The sequence below is a fragment of the Kogia breviceps genome, chromosome 13, assembly GCF_026419965.1.
Source record: "Kogia breviceps isolate mKogBre1 chromosome 13, mKogBre1 haplotype 1, whole genome shotgun sequence".
Lineage (NCBI taxonomy): Eukaryota > Metazoa > Chordata > Mammalia > Artiodactyla > Physeteridae > Kogia > Kogia breviceps.
The window spans coordinates 54227172-54241082 of NC_081322.1; the positions used below are offsets into that span (position 1 = coordinate 54227172).

Below are 13911 nucleotides of genomic sequence, written 5' to 3' on the forward strand. Positions count from 1 at the left end.
CATCTATGGGACAGTTGGAATTCTCTCTCTAGTCTTTTCCACTAAGGCTCCAAAGAAAACAGGAAATAGAATAGGAAGGGCATGGCCACCTTAAGGAATGGAACTTCAACCCTAACTACAGCACATTTTCATAAGGCAGGCATAACCTATATGCTATCTAAAAGATATGATGTGATTTAAGTTTAGAGGTAATAAAGTATGATCTCAATAAAGCTGGAAAAAAGAGACAACTAAGTTTGTCATCATCCTTATAAATATTTTTAAGTCATCACTTCTGTTCGTAATTCTAAAAGAATGACAAGCAAGTACAGTAAAATACCAATATGAAAGTACACAAAAGCAGAAAAAAAAAAAAAAAAAAAAAAAAAAAAAAAAAACCCAGGGCTTCCCTGGTGGCGCAGTGGTTGAGAGTCCGCCTGCCAATGCAGGGAACGCGGATTCGTGTCCCGGTCTGGGAAGATCCCACATGCCGCGGAGCGGCTGGGCCCGTGAGCCATGGCCGTTGAGCCTGCGCGTCCGGAGCCTGTGCTCCGCAACGGGAGAAGCCACAACGGTGAGACGCCTGTGTACCGCAAAAAAAAAAAAAAAAAAAAAAAAAAAAGCAGATTTTGATGTCCCACAGACATGCCTTCACCACACTCTAATTCTGTCACAGAGAACATGTGCGTCTGTGATCAAGACATAGTAGTCCCCCTTTATCCATGGCGGATGTGTTCCAAGACCGCCAGTGGATGCCTGAAACCACTGATAGTACAGAACCCTGTACACAAGGGTACCTTTAAAACGAGCATTGCACCAACTCACCAGTTTCCTGTGAGTAATGAACGAGATGATGTAGGGGCAGCATGTAAGGCAGTGGGTGCACGCAGTAAATGCAACGGCAGGTGCAAACTGAACACGCTTCTGGTTCACTCTGAGAACAGTGACAATGATGTCAGATCAGGAATAAAAACTCCTAAAGACTGCCTTCTGCTGGGTTTCTCCAGAGGCAACCCTGACACAGGATTTGAGTGAAGTGGTTTATTGCTGAGTTGATCTCAGGAAGCACCGGCAGAGGAGTAGGGAAATGGGGCAGGGAAGGGAAGGAAGCTAACTCAGAAGGCAGGAACGAGCATGCCTCAAGGTTTCACAGCTCCGGGTTGAGCAAGTTGGGGAATTTATCCACCAACTCCCATCCATTACTGGGTGAAGGATGCTCTTGGGGCTGTACCTTCACTCCCAGTCAAGCACCTCCTGTGGGCAGAAAAAAACCTGCCACAGTCCCAGGTGCTTGCAGAAAGAAGATGGGCATGTTCTAAAGGGCAAGAATCCAGGGACGATGCGTGGGGTGCTGAGAGTCAGCTACAGACAGCGTTATGTTATCCTTTTACCTGTGCAGCCCAAAGGCCGCTCAGGCTGTTGCTGGTTGCAGGGAAACAATTGCAGGATTATAGACGAATCCACAGAAATGCACTGTTGAAATTATGAATTTTAAAAGGGAACGGAATGCTTTTCATAATATGGCAACAGCTTCTTTAAGCATTAGAAAGCATTTACCTACAGCTTTCTTTTTGCTTGGCAATACAGAATACCTACACCCCCAGCAGCTACTGGACAGCTAACCTGTGTGTAAAAACAGAATAACAACGAAAAGAAACACTTGCCACCAGATAACTCTGGCTTCAGTTTCACCAAGTGTTGTGGAGCATCTATTACTTGTTAGGCCCTTCCATGGGTAAGAGCACATATTGGGCTCTCATAATTTCATTAAACTTCGAAAGACACTTTTCAGAGAAAAGTCCATTTACAAGTGGGGCGATTAGAATCAGGCATTCTCATTATAGTAACAAAATATCCACATTCTACAAATTTAACAAGTGAAATAATAAGTCAAATCTCTTTTCCGCTGTCTACAGTTGACAAATCATTTCTGAAAATTCAGTCCCACGCTTCTGGAGACTAGGGTCCCTATGCCCTATTCAATTTATTTAGTCATTCTGATACGTCATTATTTATTTAAAGGAAGCAATCATTTGGGGTCCGTATTTGTGGTTCCAGCATAATATTATCCTACACAAATACCATTTTCTCAGTAGGGCCAAATCCCATTTGCTAGGGAAAGCTCTTTGCTTGATGTGGTTTTAACAGTCTTAAATCTCTTTGGGGGGTGTGGGGAGATACTTGCTATTTAGTTTCCTAAACCGTTCTCTTTTCTTACCAATCTTGCCCCTTCATACCAACGACTCAGTACCTCAGTGGATCTCTACACCACACCTTCACTTCCTGGTAAAGTTAGAAATGCTTTGACAAGCGGCTCAGGTCTATAAAGAAAACACTGACCCTTGGATTCCGACACCCAAACCCCAGGGGACGCCACCTGGACCAGTCGGCTTCGCTCTTCAGCTTTCCACCCGCAGGTGGCAGCAACGGGCTCCGAAGCGTGTGTCTCCGCAGGTTGCAGGAGCCGAGGCACAGCTTCTGGCTGGCGTTCCAGAGCGAGGGCTGCAGCATCCACCTCCAGGAATCCACATCCAGCCGGGATGGCCTCTGAGGCTAAAGTACTTCAGTTTTTAAATTGTCTCTGATCCTTTCATTTCTTGAGTGAAAACAACAGGTTGAAGCAGCAACGACAACTCATTGCGTCCCTACTTCCCCCAGTTCCCAATTTTCCCACCAACTCCAGCAGCAACCCGGCCCCTTTTCCGGGGCAGGGTCTGTTCCGTAACCCTCTACGCTCCGGCCCTTGCACATCCTTGGGAGCCGGGTGCCGGGCGGCTGGCAGTGCGTCGGCAACCGCTGCGTCCCTTCTCCTCCGACCAGTCTGCCACGCGGGCTTTCCGGCCGGTCGGGATGCCAGGACTCCTGCACTCCTATTTCATTACCCATCCTCCTTCCCTAACCCTCCTCTTCGTCCCTTTTCCCCCAAACACACACAGGCACACAACCTGCTCGGTCGCGCATAGTGCTCTAGGCTCGGCTGCGGGAGCAGGACCGACACAAGCCCAGCAAGCTACGGACACGCCGCCCGGACTCTTCAGCCCGCGGGCCCCAGTGTCCCCACCGCCGCAGCCGCCGCTTCTGCGTCGCTCCTTCCCGCCTAGACACCGCCGCCAACAGCCCCCTTCGGCTGCAGCCCCGGCAGGGCTGGAGGAAGTTGACGCTTTGGGAGGGGGTGGCGGGGAGCAGGTTGAAGGATTTGCTGTAGGAGGATTAACACATCTGGGCGAGGGGAGGGGCAGCGCCGCTGCAGGACGCGGCGCGGACCCTGCATCCCTGCGCGCGGCAGCTTCGGCCGCCGCCTCCCGGGACCGCGGAGCCCGGACGCCCCCGCCCGGCACGCGCCCCGCCCCCGCCCGCTGGGCCCCGCAGCGCGGGGTGCAGAGGAGCCGCGGGCGGCGCAGGGAGGCGGGCAGCGCCCCGCGCGCGCTTCTGCCACCCCCGGAGCCGGCGCGCGGAGAGCGCCGGGCGAGCGCGCGTCGGGCGGCGGCCGCGCTGGGGGGCGTGGGGCGAGGCGGCGCGGGGAGCGGCGGGGGAGAAACTTCGAGGCCAGATGCCCGAGGGCGCGGCGGCGCTGCGAGGCTGCCGCTGCTGCCCCTGTGGGCCCCGGGCGCGTCTCCGCGGGCGGCGCTGCCCGCGGCGCGGCGTGTGCACCGAGCGAGTGAAGGTATGTGTGGCGGGCGCGGCTGGAGCTGCCGCCGCCACCGCCGCCGCGCTAGCAGGTCCTAATGCCTGTCACTTCCCAGGACGCTGGCAGCTGCAGCCCGGAGCCCCCGAGCCCTCGGCAGGTTTGCCTGTCCTTCCCCGCGATCTGATTGGATAAAGTGGGGGCTCGACGGTGGCCGACGTGGGACAGTTTGGCTGTGGCAGGGGTCTCGGAAACCATGGGTTATTGCAGTGGCAGGTGCACGCTTATCTTTATCTGTGGCATGCAACTGGTAAGTGACACTTGGGTCCTCTTATTCTGTAACGTGCCTTTGAGATAGTGGGCAGGGGAGTGCAGTAAAAGGTCTGCCATTGATTAGAACGGAAGAAAAAAGAAAAGGTGACAGATATATTGCCTATATTTAAAATGCTTTCATGGAGACGCACTGTGGGGTACAGGACAGGTGAGGCCTTCCGCCCCCGCCTATTTCTTTCCCTCTGAAGACAGTTTGGCAGGTGCGGGTTAAACTTGTCTTTAATTTCTTTAAGCAAAGCAAGAGGTAGCTCTTGTTCTTTTATGCTTTCCGTTCCTATTAATGTAACAACGTGGTGGTCACATGTAATTTACTATACAGGTGTTAAAACAAGAGAAATAACGGAATTTTTGACTTTTCTTCTATGTAGTAATTTTTGCAGTACCTTTGTTTCTTCATTGACGTGTATTATTTTTCAAGGAATATATTGTCTTATAAGTATAATGCTCTAACAAACCACTGTGTAGTGCAGATGGTATCCTTACAGCAGTCTGATCTACAGGACACATTGAGTTTTAAAAGTATGTAGATTGAAGAGAAATACTTAGATGAACTCAGTGACAGCATTGCCATAGACTGAACCAGTAGCCTTGAAATCACAATCATTACAAACAATTCTAGGGAAAAATATATCTTACATTATCTATGTAATTGCTCCCGAAATAGATACTGTTGTCTGATCCCGTGGGATGGAGAATATATGTACATTTTGAGGAATGTTGTACAGTTACAAAGAGGCAAGGAGCCAATAATGGAAAACGTCACGTCTCTGAGTTTAAATTCCCTAAGGGCAATAGAAGGAGGGGCTGAGGATAGTTTAGAGGTGAAAAATAGACCACTTTAAGTGGTTAACTTGAGGTAGGAGGTACTTGCTCACTCCTTGCTTTCCTTGGAAAGTATAAATTAATCTGAATAGCCACCCACATTTCCAACAATTGTTTCATAAAGGCTGAAAGGACTACAAGACTGGAGACGATATCTAAGAGCCCAATCAGTAATCGAAAGAGCAAGAATTTGCTATTGAAACTGATAAGTGTTCTTCGTTGTTTATCAGTTGTCACGAAGCCCACGAACGGTTGTTGTTTTCTTTAATATTTAGCTGAAGCAGTGCTTTTAGTTGTATATTGTCTCAAGAATGTTTTTCTTTCCCAGGAAAGTTATCTGATAATGTATATTTTGATCTGTGAATTACTTCTGCACTTGGTTGTAAGAAAAAGAAGGTAGAACTATAAATATAATTTTAAGAATGTAACATTTTCTCAGTGACATGTAAAACAGTTTATTTTTCTGTACCACATATTCAGTTAAGTTCTGCAATAAAGTTTTTTTTCACTCTTAATGATAAAGCTGATCGGAACAGCGAGTTTACTTTGGAAAACCACCAGTAAGGCCAGGTGCGCCAAACTGTATAAACATTTTCAAAACATTCTTATGTTCATATATTGTTCAGAAAAGAATACATATGCTGATTCACTGTGTAAAAGCATAAAGCTGTGAGAATGGGTGGGTAAGAGCACTCTTATGCTCTTTTCAATTTTGAATTTTAAAAATGTGATTTAGCTTTTAATCTTTTAACATAGTAGGGCTTTATTATGGTAGATGTAGGCATTAGATCTATATGGCATTTTGTGTGATGAATACAAACTCAAGAACTTAAACAGTTTTAGAAAAACATAAATATACAAATGGGAAGCCTAATATACAAAGTAGCATAATAAGGCTAAAGGTGTGTGTGTGTGTGTGTGTGTGTGTGTGTGTGTGTGTGTGTGCATGCATATATGCAATGGTGTGTTGGAGAGGTGTTATATCACTTATGAAACAGAAATTCTGAATCAAAGCTAAGTTCTCTAACAAAATAGAAGTAGCAGTAACATAGAAGTGCTCAATCTAAGCAAGTATACATTTGAATCCTAAGAGGTATTTTAGGCTCTATAAGAATCATCTGATTTTTCCCATTCAGACTTTATGTACCACGAGGCTAATATAATTAGCAGCCATGTTAATGCAGATGCAGAAGAAAAAACAAAGGACGAAGAACATCCAATTGTTTTGATAGGGTGTAATGATCACATTTAAAGGACTCCAGAGATTCCTGTTAATTGTTGTTTTTTAGAAATATAGTATTTAATTTTAAATAAAATAATTCTTTTGCAACTCGTTGCAAAGCACTGTACATGTGTGTGCGTGCGCACGCGCGTGCACACACACACACACACACACACACACACACACACACACACACCCCCCACACACAATAGGTGGGTGTTTATGTTTTTCTTTGTTCTTGATAGCTCTTTGAAAACTTTATGTATCTTTGAGCTATTATGAGTAAAGTTTGTTTCATAAGTAGCCAGGTTTCTGGAATGTACCATTGATTGCCACAAAAGTTCGCCTAGTTTTGTTTACTTCTGTAGTGTTTACTGTGCATTCTTGTAACATTTGGGTATTTTTTTGCAGCTGGACAGAAAATCTTAGATTTATTAAAATTAATTGAAGCCAAAATTGTCTAAGATAGAAACTTCATTAAGTTTCTTTGTTAAGTAACTGTTAAGTCTCTAGAAACATTTGACTCCAATTTTGTAAGTAGAGTGTTTGTATTTTAACTAGACTTAAAGCAATATTTATGTCTGTGTAAACTTGCAGTTAACCTTAGAAGGAGATGAGGTAGCTTTAGTATTGTGGTGATGGGAACCTCATTCATCAGTATATTATCAGAGCAGACACAGTGTTTTGATCCATTAACAAGTGAAGGACAGAGACAAAGGCTCCAGAGAAATTTACTTGTCAGGATTCTGTATCTTTGCTTTTAATTGTGTTAAATGTGCATTTTAATGTTTGACAGACAAGTGTGGATAAACATACATTCTTTTAAAAATCAGGAAATCAGTTTATAAGACAAAAAATTAGAATTTCATACTGTAGAGATTTAATATAAAACTTCCATTTATATGAAAAAGTGTCTGTCCATTTTATGAAAAAGTATCTGTCTCTATATATCATACATTAAAATCTTTGAGCTGAATGGTTACTCCAGCTTCAGATTTTAGGGTGATTCCTATGAAAAAGCAGTGTGATATCTGGAAACAGATTTGCTGCATGTGCAGAATCCAGCATCTAAGCTCATAATCTGAAGAATGTTATTTTATTTTTATCATTGCTGTCCTTAATGCTCAGAAACTGAAGATGTTAGTCACAAAAGGCATCACTGCATTTGCTGTGGTGGATATGGTGGTACAGGACAAGAACAATTTAACTTCTTATTTACAACTTTCAGCAGTTTGTGAAAGAGTTTTTGCTACTTTTTTTCTTCGATGTTCGGTTGAATCAAAGAGTACTTTATATAAATGTTGAAAAAAATGCTCAAATATCTCAGATATTTCTCAGTGAAAAATCAGCCATAATATAGAAGAGCATAGTTTATTTTAGTTTGAAAAGACAGCTTTGTTTTCAAGTAAAGAAATTAGAAATCACCCACATTTTTGTACATTAGACTCCTATATGGCACAAAGTATATGTATCATAAACTATTGAAAGAAAGTGTAGATTTACATTGAACAGATTAACACTTGAAAATGTCAGTCTTGCCATGTGTTCTATGAAGTATTGCTAACTTGGAGCAGGTGCAACTAACAATTAGGTTAGTACACATGTGCAGCTGCCTGGAGAAGCTCATTTGAAACAATTAAGAATGATCAGTTGTTTTCTACTGCATAGTTTCTAAGCATTTTTGGAGGTACAGATTTATTAGAGAAGGCCATGAGTATATACGTGGACTAAGAAAATCAATTTTATCGTAATTATGGAGTGTTTCAGTGGTGTCGATCGTGATTTTATGCGGTGTTCATAGTTAAAAGGTCTTTGGTTACTTAGAATAGAGCATTGAAACGAAGTGACTTGAAGAGTGCCGGTAGAATCTTATGATTTTCCTACGGTACTTTTGACAAGTTTGAAAGTTCTCCAGAAGTGTAGAACGTTATCTCTCATAACCCTCCCTCTCAGAGAATTTAAAATTTTAGATTCAAATTCCATTGATAATAAAATCTTGAGGTCATTAATCGATCTGATTCATGGAGAAGACTAACAATTTCCACATAATATTTCAGAAACTTATGATGGAAAAATATGCTAAGAGTTTGCGCCGTTGTAAAATAATGATAACTTTCTTCCTTTTAATTGTTTTCTGTTTTTGCACCCCAATATTGTAATGCATGTTTTCGTCTTTAATTTACTCTTTCATTATAACTCAGCACTGCTCGGCTCTAATGTTGACCAAAAAAGGATGTAGAAACTTCTTCCAGTGCAAGGGCAGCTTCCTTTTTCATACACCCAAAGTTTTGTAGAACGCTGTTTCCCCTTCTTTCTCAAATAAAGGCTTGAATGGGCAGCAGCCCCTGTGCAGAATGCCAGAGTCATCTCTGGCTTGGGGTCCATATGTGGACAATAGCCCAGGTATGCAAATGGACATTGCCACCAGCTTTTCCCTCTGACGCTGCTTTACTTGGGGGTCAGTTTCTCTACTTGCCCAGTCAAGAATTTCAGAATGGCAGCCAGGGACTCCATAAAATAGGAGGTCTTTATTTCTTGGTCTGTTTCTTTCCTGTGCATGTGTGTACTTGACAAAAATAAAATCTGAGACAGAAACACGTTTTAACATTTCTGCGTTTATACGGGAAATAAAAATATTAAAATTATGGTGTCATTAAATGTTTGTCTATACAGTTGTCCCTTGGTGTTTGCAGGGGTTGGTTCCAGGACCCTGGCCCTCCGGGGATCTTGCTTTTGATCCTCAAGTCCCTCATATAAAATGAGAGTCAGCCCTCCATTATCTGTGGGTTTCACTAAAATTTCAAGGGATTTGTTTGAGTTATTTAGTAGAATTTCTAGCAACTCAGTTTAGTTTTTCCAAAAATAGGTTTGAAAGTAATATTGCTAATAATTGCTTCCCTATTTCCATGCCTTATAGCACACAAATATCAGAAACCAAACACACACAGGAGAATTATTTCATTTCTCTTATTGCACCTGTAAAATGAACTCTTCTAATTTTGGTCCCTTTTTTCCCCTTGACTATTGTGTATTTTAAATATAATGAAATATATAGACGATCAAGATATGAAGTATTTAGGGTTTTTTTTTCTCCATAACAACAATAGAATTAAGTACTGTATTTATACCTACATCATTTCTATTTCGTGGCAATAGAAGTGTATGAAACATTTGTACCAACCCTAGGAAATTGAAGAACATTTAAAAATCATGAAAGCACGAGATAAAATTATATAATTTTATTTTTGCAGATTAAGATGGGAAATACAATTTATAAACTAGTTTTCTCTTCTTTTAATATCTCAGGTGTGTTTAGATTTGAAAGCTCTTACTATTTAAAGGACGTAGTTGCTTCATCTTCCTGAAATTAGTTTTCCTTTTTTTCTTTTTTTTTTTTTTTTTTTTTTCCTTAAAGCCTAAAATGAGTATCGTGTCTGGTAGAAATGGTCATAACATTTAATCTAATGCAAGGTATAGACTGTCTTTTTTTTTTTTTTTTTTTTTAGCCTGGAATAGGAATAGAGTGACTTCTAATGCTAATAACTTTTTTGCCTTTTAAATTATTTTGGATCCTACATGCAAATTTTGATCCCTATGAAAACAATTTTTGAAAAGTTTACAAATAAACTGATTTTTATGTGCACTTTGAAAAAACGTTCGTCTTTATAATTTGTTATACTTTCAAGATCCAACTTTGTAACATACTTTAAAAATAATGAAAATGTTAGTATTTATTGGAAGCTATTTCTGGCTAAATGCTAAACGTCTAAACGTGTTTTTTTCACTGATTCCTTTCCAATAATCCTATGGAGTAGGTAATAGATATTAATATCTCCACTTTACAGAGGAGGAAACAGGTTCTGGAAGTTCAAGCAACTTACTTAGGTCACCCCCTTAGTAAGTGGTAGAGCTTAGATTCAAACTCAAGTTTAACTTGACTTTAAGCCTGATGGAGGTTTTATCACTGCATACATTGCATCCATTGCATCCATGTTCACCATGGAACATGAAAAGGTAGCAGTAGCTTACATTTGTTTTACTAAAAAAGGCAGTATCATCTACCTATTGATTCCCGGTCAACACAGTAATCAACACAAGACTAAGCAGGCACAGAGAAGGCTTGATACCAGTCCCCTATCCACACCTGGCTGGCTCACATGGACTTGGGGTTTACCATCTTTGAACTGCCAGTGTGTGGACTAGAGAATCAAAGGAGAGGGTGCCCCTGCAGAGTTAGTGTCCCTGGCTGTTCCCACAAGATTTCAAATGTGCCCTAACACTGCAAAACACACTTGTAGTTGTACCCTAGAGAAATAACCCCTCATAGTAAGGCTGTATTTCTGTCATTGTTCAAGGGTAGAAAAAAAAGTTTCAGCCACTCTGCATTTCTGGCCAACAGGGACTCAGACACTTTGAGAGGTATGTTTAAAAAAGATTCCATGGGAAGAAAAAAATGTATTTATTTTTCTCACATTCCTATTCTTTTTGAAGCCAGACCCTGATGAATGGCTAATGCAGAGTAGTTATTTGCCTCTTGTTTCTATTTTTTTTTAACATATCCCAAATCCTAAGTCCACCTAGACCACTGTTGGTGAGAATATTAGTTAAAATTATTGTTGTTGGAAATAACTTCAAGTGATAGGTTATTTAAAATATGCTTTGCATTGAGCATCCTAGAAAATTCTGGAACTGCAGTGTGTCAGAATCACCTGTAGGGCTTTTCCCATACAAATCAATAGGCCCCACCCCAGTGTTTCTGATTCAGTAGGACAGAGACCTTAAATTTGCATTTCTGATGAGTTCCCAGGTGACACTGATGCTGCAGGTCAAACTGAGAATTACTGGTCTAGAACTTAGGTCTTCACTTAACGTTGTTGCAGGAGTGTGTGAACCTGTGTTTGAAATTCTTCAACCCAACTAGATAATTAGCTCATTTCTTCCTTTTGCCTGTTACTGATGTGAAAGAAAACTTCTCTTCAGGACCAAGTGTGCCTATTTCTGACTTCCAACTTAGTCCTATTCAGAAGTTTAAGTAAGGGAAATGGAAGGTCTTTTCACAGCATTTGTGTCTTTGCAATGAATAGAGAGAAAAATCTGAAAGCGATTCAGTGCCTCTAGTCTATACCCTCTATGCCTGGTAATGCTGGAGTGGAATTGGTCCCTTCAACTGCTTCTTTTTGCTAGCCTAGTCCCTCAGTCTGAATTTCTGGAATAGCTTCTCGCTGTGCAAAACACAACCCCAGGAGAGAGAGAGAGAGATCTGAGGGAATATGCTGAAAAAGCGCTGGACTGAGTGAGAATGCAGATTTTTTCTACCCTGTCTAGCGCTTCCATACGGGACAACTAAATAACTGTGACTTTGCTCAAGCCATTTATATTCCTGGGTGCTGTTTACTCATTTGAAAAGTGGGGCAAATAATTCCTGACCCATTTACCCTACAGAATGCTTAGGAGCATCTGAGAAAATGTGCTTAAAGTTTACATGAAAGAGCTTCACAAACGTGAAGCTTTATTGCTGTGTTACTGCTGATACCTAGAAAAATCTCTGTAATCATTACTAGTTTAATCTTTAAGAATTGTTCATCTAGTGAGACTGGGAGTAGTTGCAGGGATGCCTATATATCATTTGACCAGTGGCCCTAGTTGCAAAATGTTGTTTCGTTGTAGAAACATTTTTTTCTTCACCTATCCATCATTTTGAGGGGGGGGGGCAGGTATATGAACAAGGATTACAAAGTAGGTGCAAATGGTTTGAAATAGATAAACAATATGCTTATGTGTGTGAGGTACCCACTTTAAGTGTTCTTTAAGAATTAAACTTAGATTTCACAAAGCACTCAGAATTCTGCTTGGTCAGGCAGCATTCCGTGGGTGCTAGTCCTGCAAAATGCTGCCCCCGAACATGAGCTGTGAGGTCAACTATGTTGTGGGGTGGAGCACTATAGACATTATCCTCTCTCCTGCCCCCAAGGGCCGTGATTCATGTTAGTGTATCTGCAGCTCCTAGAAGTCCTGCACTAAAGAAACCCCTGCTTAATTCCCTTTAAGTCTGCAAATACAAAGTGTTTGCAACAAACCAAGGAACCTCTTTTCTGATATCCCCTATTAACCTTGCATGGAACTAGTATTTTCAGGAGTAGTTTTCAGTGAAATATTACTCTAGGCTCATGATGCAGTCTAAAAGTTAATAATATTAAATTATTATCTAAACAATACTTAATGACTAAAAATTCAGTATGGAAACTCTTAACCTATTAAACAGGTATCTAACAAATAATAATACATAAAGATGTTTAAGAATATCAAGTATTAAAAAAAGAATATCAAGTATTATTATTACATAATTAAAGTAAATGAAGGGAAGCTTGTTTTCAAATACTTGACCATTTTTTTAATATGTTTTACTTGAGTTTCTTGCAGTTATGTTTTGGCCACTAAAATCACAACCCTCAACTTTGAAATTCAGTCAAGTCCAATTGCTGATGTTGCAAAGAGGGTGACATGTTGCAGGTTCCAAGGATGTTTGGAGCTTCAGAACACCTAGGAGAGGGCATCTGCAGAAGCACTTTCTTTTTTCTTTTCTGTTTTTTAAAGAAATTCTGTTCTCAGATTGATTTTTAAAAATCTTCATTTATTTATTTATTTGACTGCATCAGGTCTTAGTTGTGGCACATGGACTCTAGTTGCTGCACGTGGGCTCTAGAGTGTGTGAGCTTAGTTGCCCCGCAGCATGTGGGATCTTAGGTCCTCGAACAGGGATCGAACCCGTGTCCCTTGCATTGGAAGGCAGATTCTTAGCCACTGGACCACCAGGGAAGACCCCAGAAGCAATTTCTTTTAGAAGCAGTGGCTGAGGAGCAATGCCTGTATCCTACATCTAAAACCAAACTCAGTCTTCCAGCATCATACCCTAAATGTTTGCCTTTGCAGGGCGGGTGGTGAAGAGTCCTCATACTGACTTTTGTTTTCTAATCAATGCATACACTCGAAAACAGTAGCACATTTAAAAACCCCAACAATGCTGCATTCTTTGAAAACAAATGAGTCTTGGTTTGGAATGGAGGAATCAAATCTCTCCTGCTAACAGAACTCTTTGTGTGCATCTGTATGGTGCTAATTACACAACAGAATAAGGAGGTATTCCAAAATCCTTTAACTGACAGCTGTGTGTCAGATGATGGACGATCAACTTTATGTCTGAAATGTTCAGTGGTAGGGAATTCATATGACCCACTTCTAGCCATAGGAGATCTACAAGGCTAATCTTCCAGAGTATGATTTTTATAAAGGACAATCTCTGATGCCACTGAGAAAGAAAAAGTGGGGAGGACTTCTACAGGCCCCAGTGAGCAGAGAGCATTAGAGCCTGGTGGTGTGCTGCCTTCTGCGGTCTTGACCCTTGGAGAAGAGCTCTTTCTACTGCCTCGGCTTGAGTACCTCCTTTGTTACAGAGTCTGCAGTGGTGGGGACAGCTTGCTCCTGGAAGTCATAATTCATCCCTGGGGACACAGTGATTCAGACCTCATTCTCTTAATTTGTGAAATAGGGATCATGGACTCTACAGGACATGATGTATCCAAGTGATACCTATTTGCTCCACTTGATTACTCTGAGGGACAGAGATGAGATTAAGGTCTTATGGATGTGTTTAACTCTGGTTTTTGGGAGCGGTGAGGGAGCTGCGTATCTGTAGGATTTGGAAGCTATTGTAGATTTGAGAATACACAGATGGTATATAAAGAGACCTGGGTCTTTTTTTTTTGTTTCTTCTTTTTTTTAATAAAGCTTGCTCACAAATTTGATGATAGTGCATCTATAACTTGTGATTTCCTAAAATATAGGAGCTATGTATAGGATTATGTATTCCTTACCCTTACCAATAGGAATTAATGGAGTTTCATTTTTGTCCATCTTTCATAAAATGCAGTTC

At 41.4% G+C, this 13911-nt stretch overlaps 1 protein-coding gene across 6 annotated transcripts in view; it reads left to right on the forward strand.

Moving 5' to 3' along the window:
- The first annotated feature begins 3473 nt into the window (after positions 1–3473).
- Positions 3474–13911, forward strand: part of NKAIN2 (sodium/potassium transporting ATPase interacting 2) — a 982818-nt gene continuing 972380 nt past the window's right edge. For 2 of the 6 annotated variants that reach the window (XR_010836028.1, XM_067010698.1), the window contains exon 1: positions 3481–3914. Coding sequence is in view for 4 of the 6 variants with exons in the window: in XM_067010698.1 (XP_066866799.1) it covers positions 3861–3914 (54 nt within the window). In the remaining 2 variants the exon portion in view is untranslated. Of the gene's footprint in view, positions 3915–13911 lie in introns of all 6 variants that reach the window. The other 4 variants (XR_010836027.1, XM_067010696.1, XM_067010699.1 and 1 more) reach the window with 3 other exon arrangements.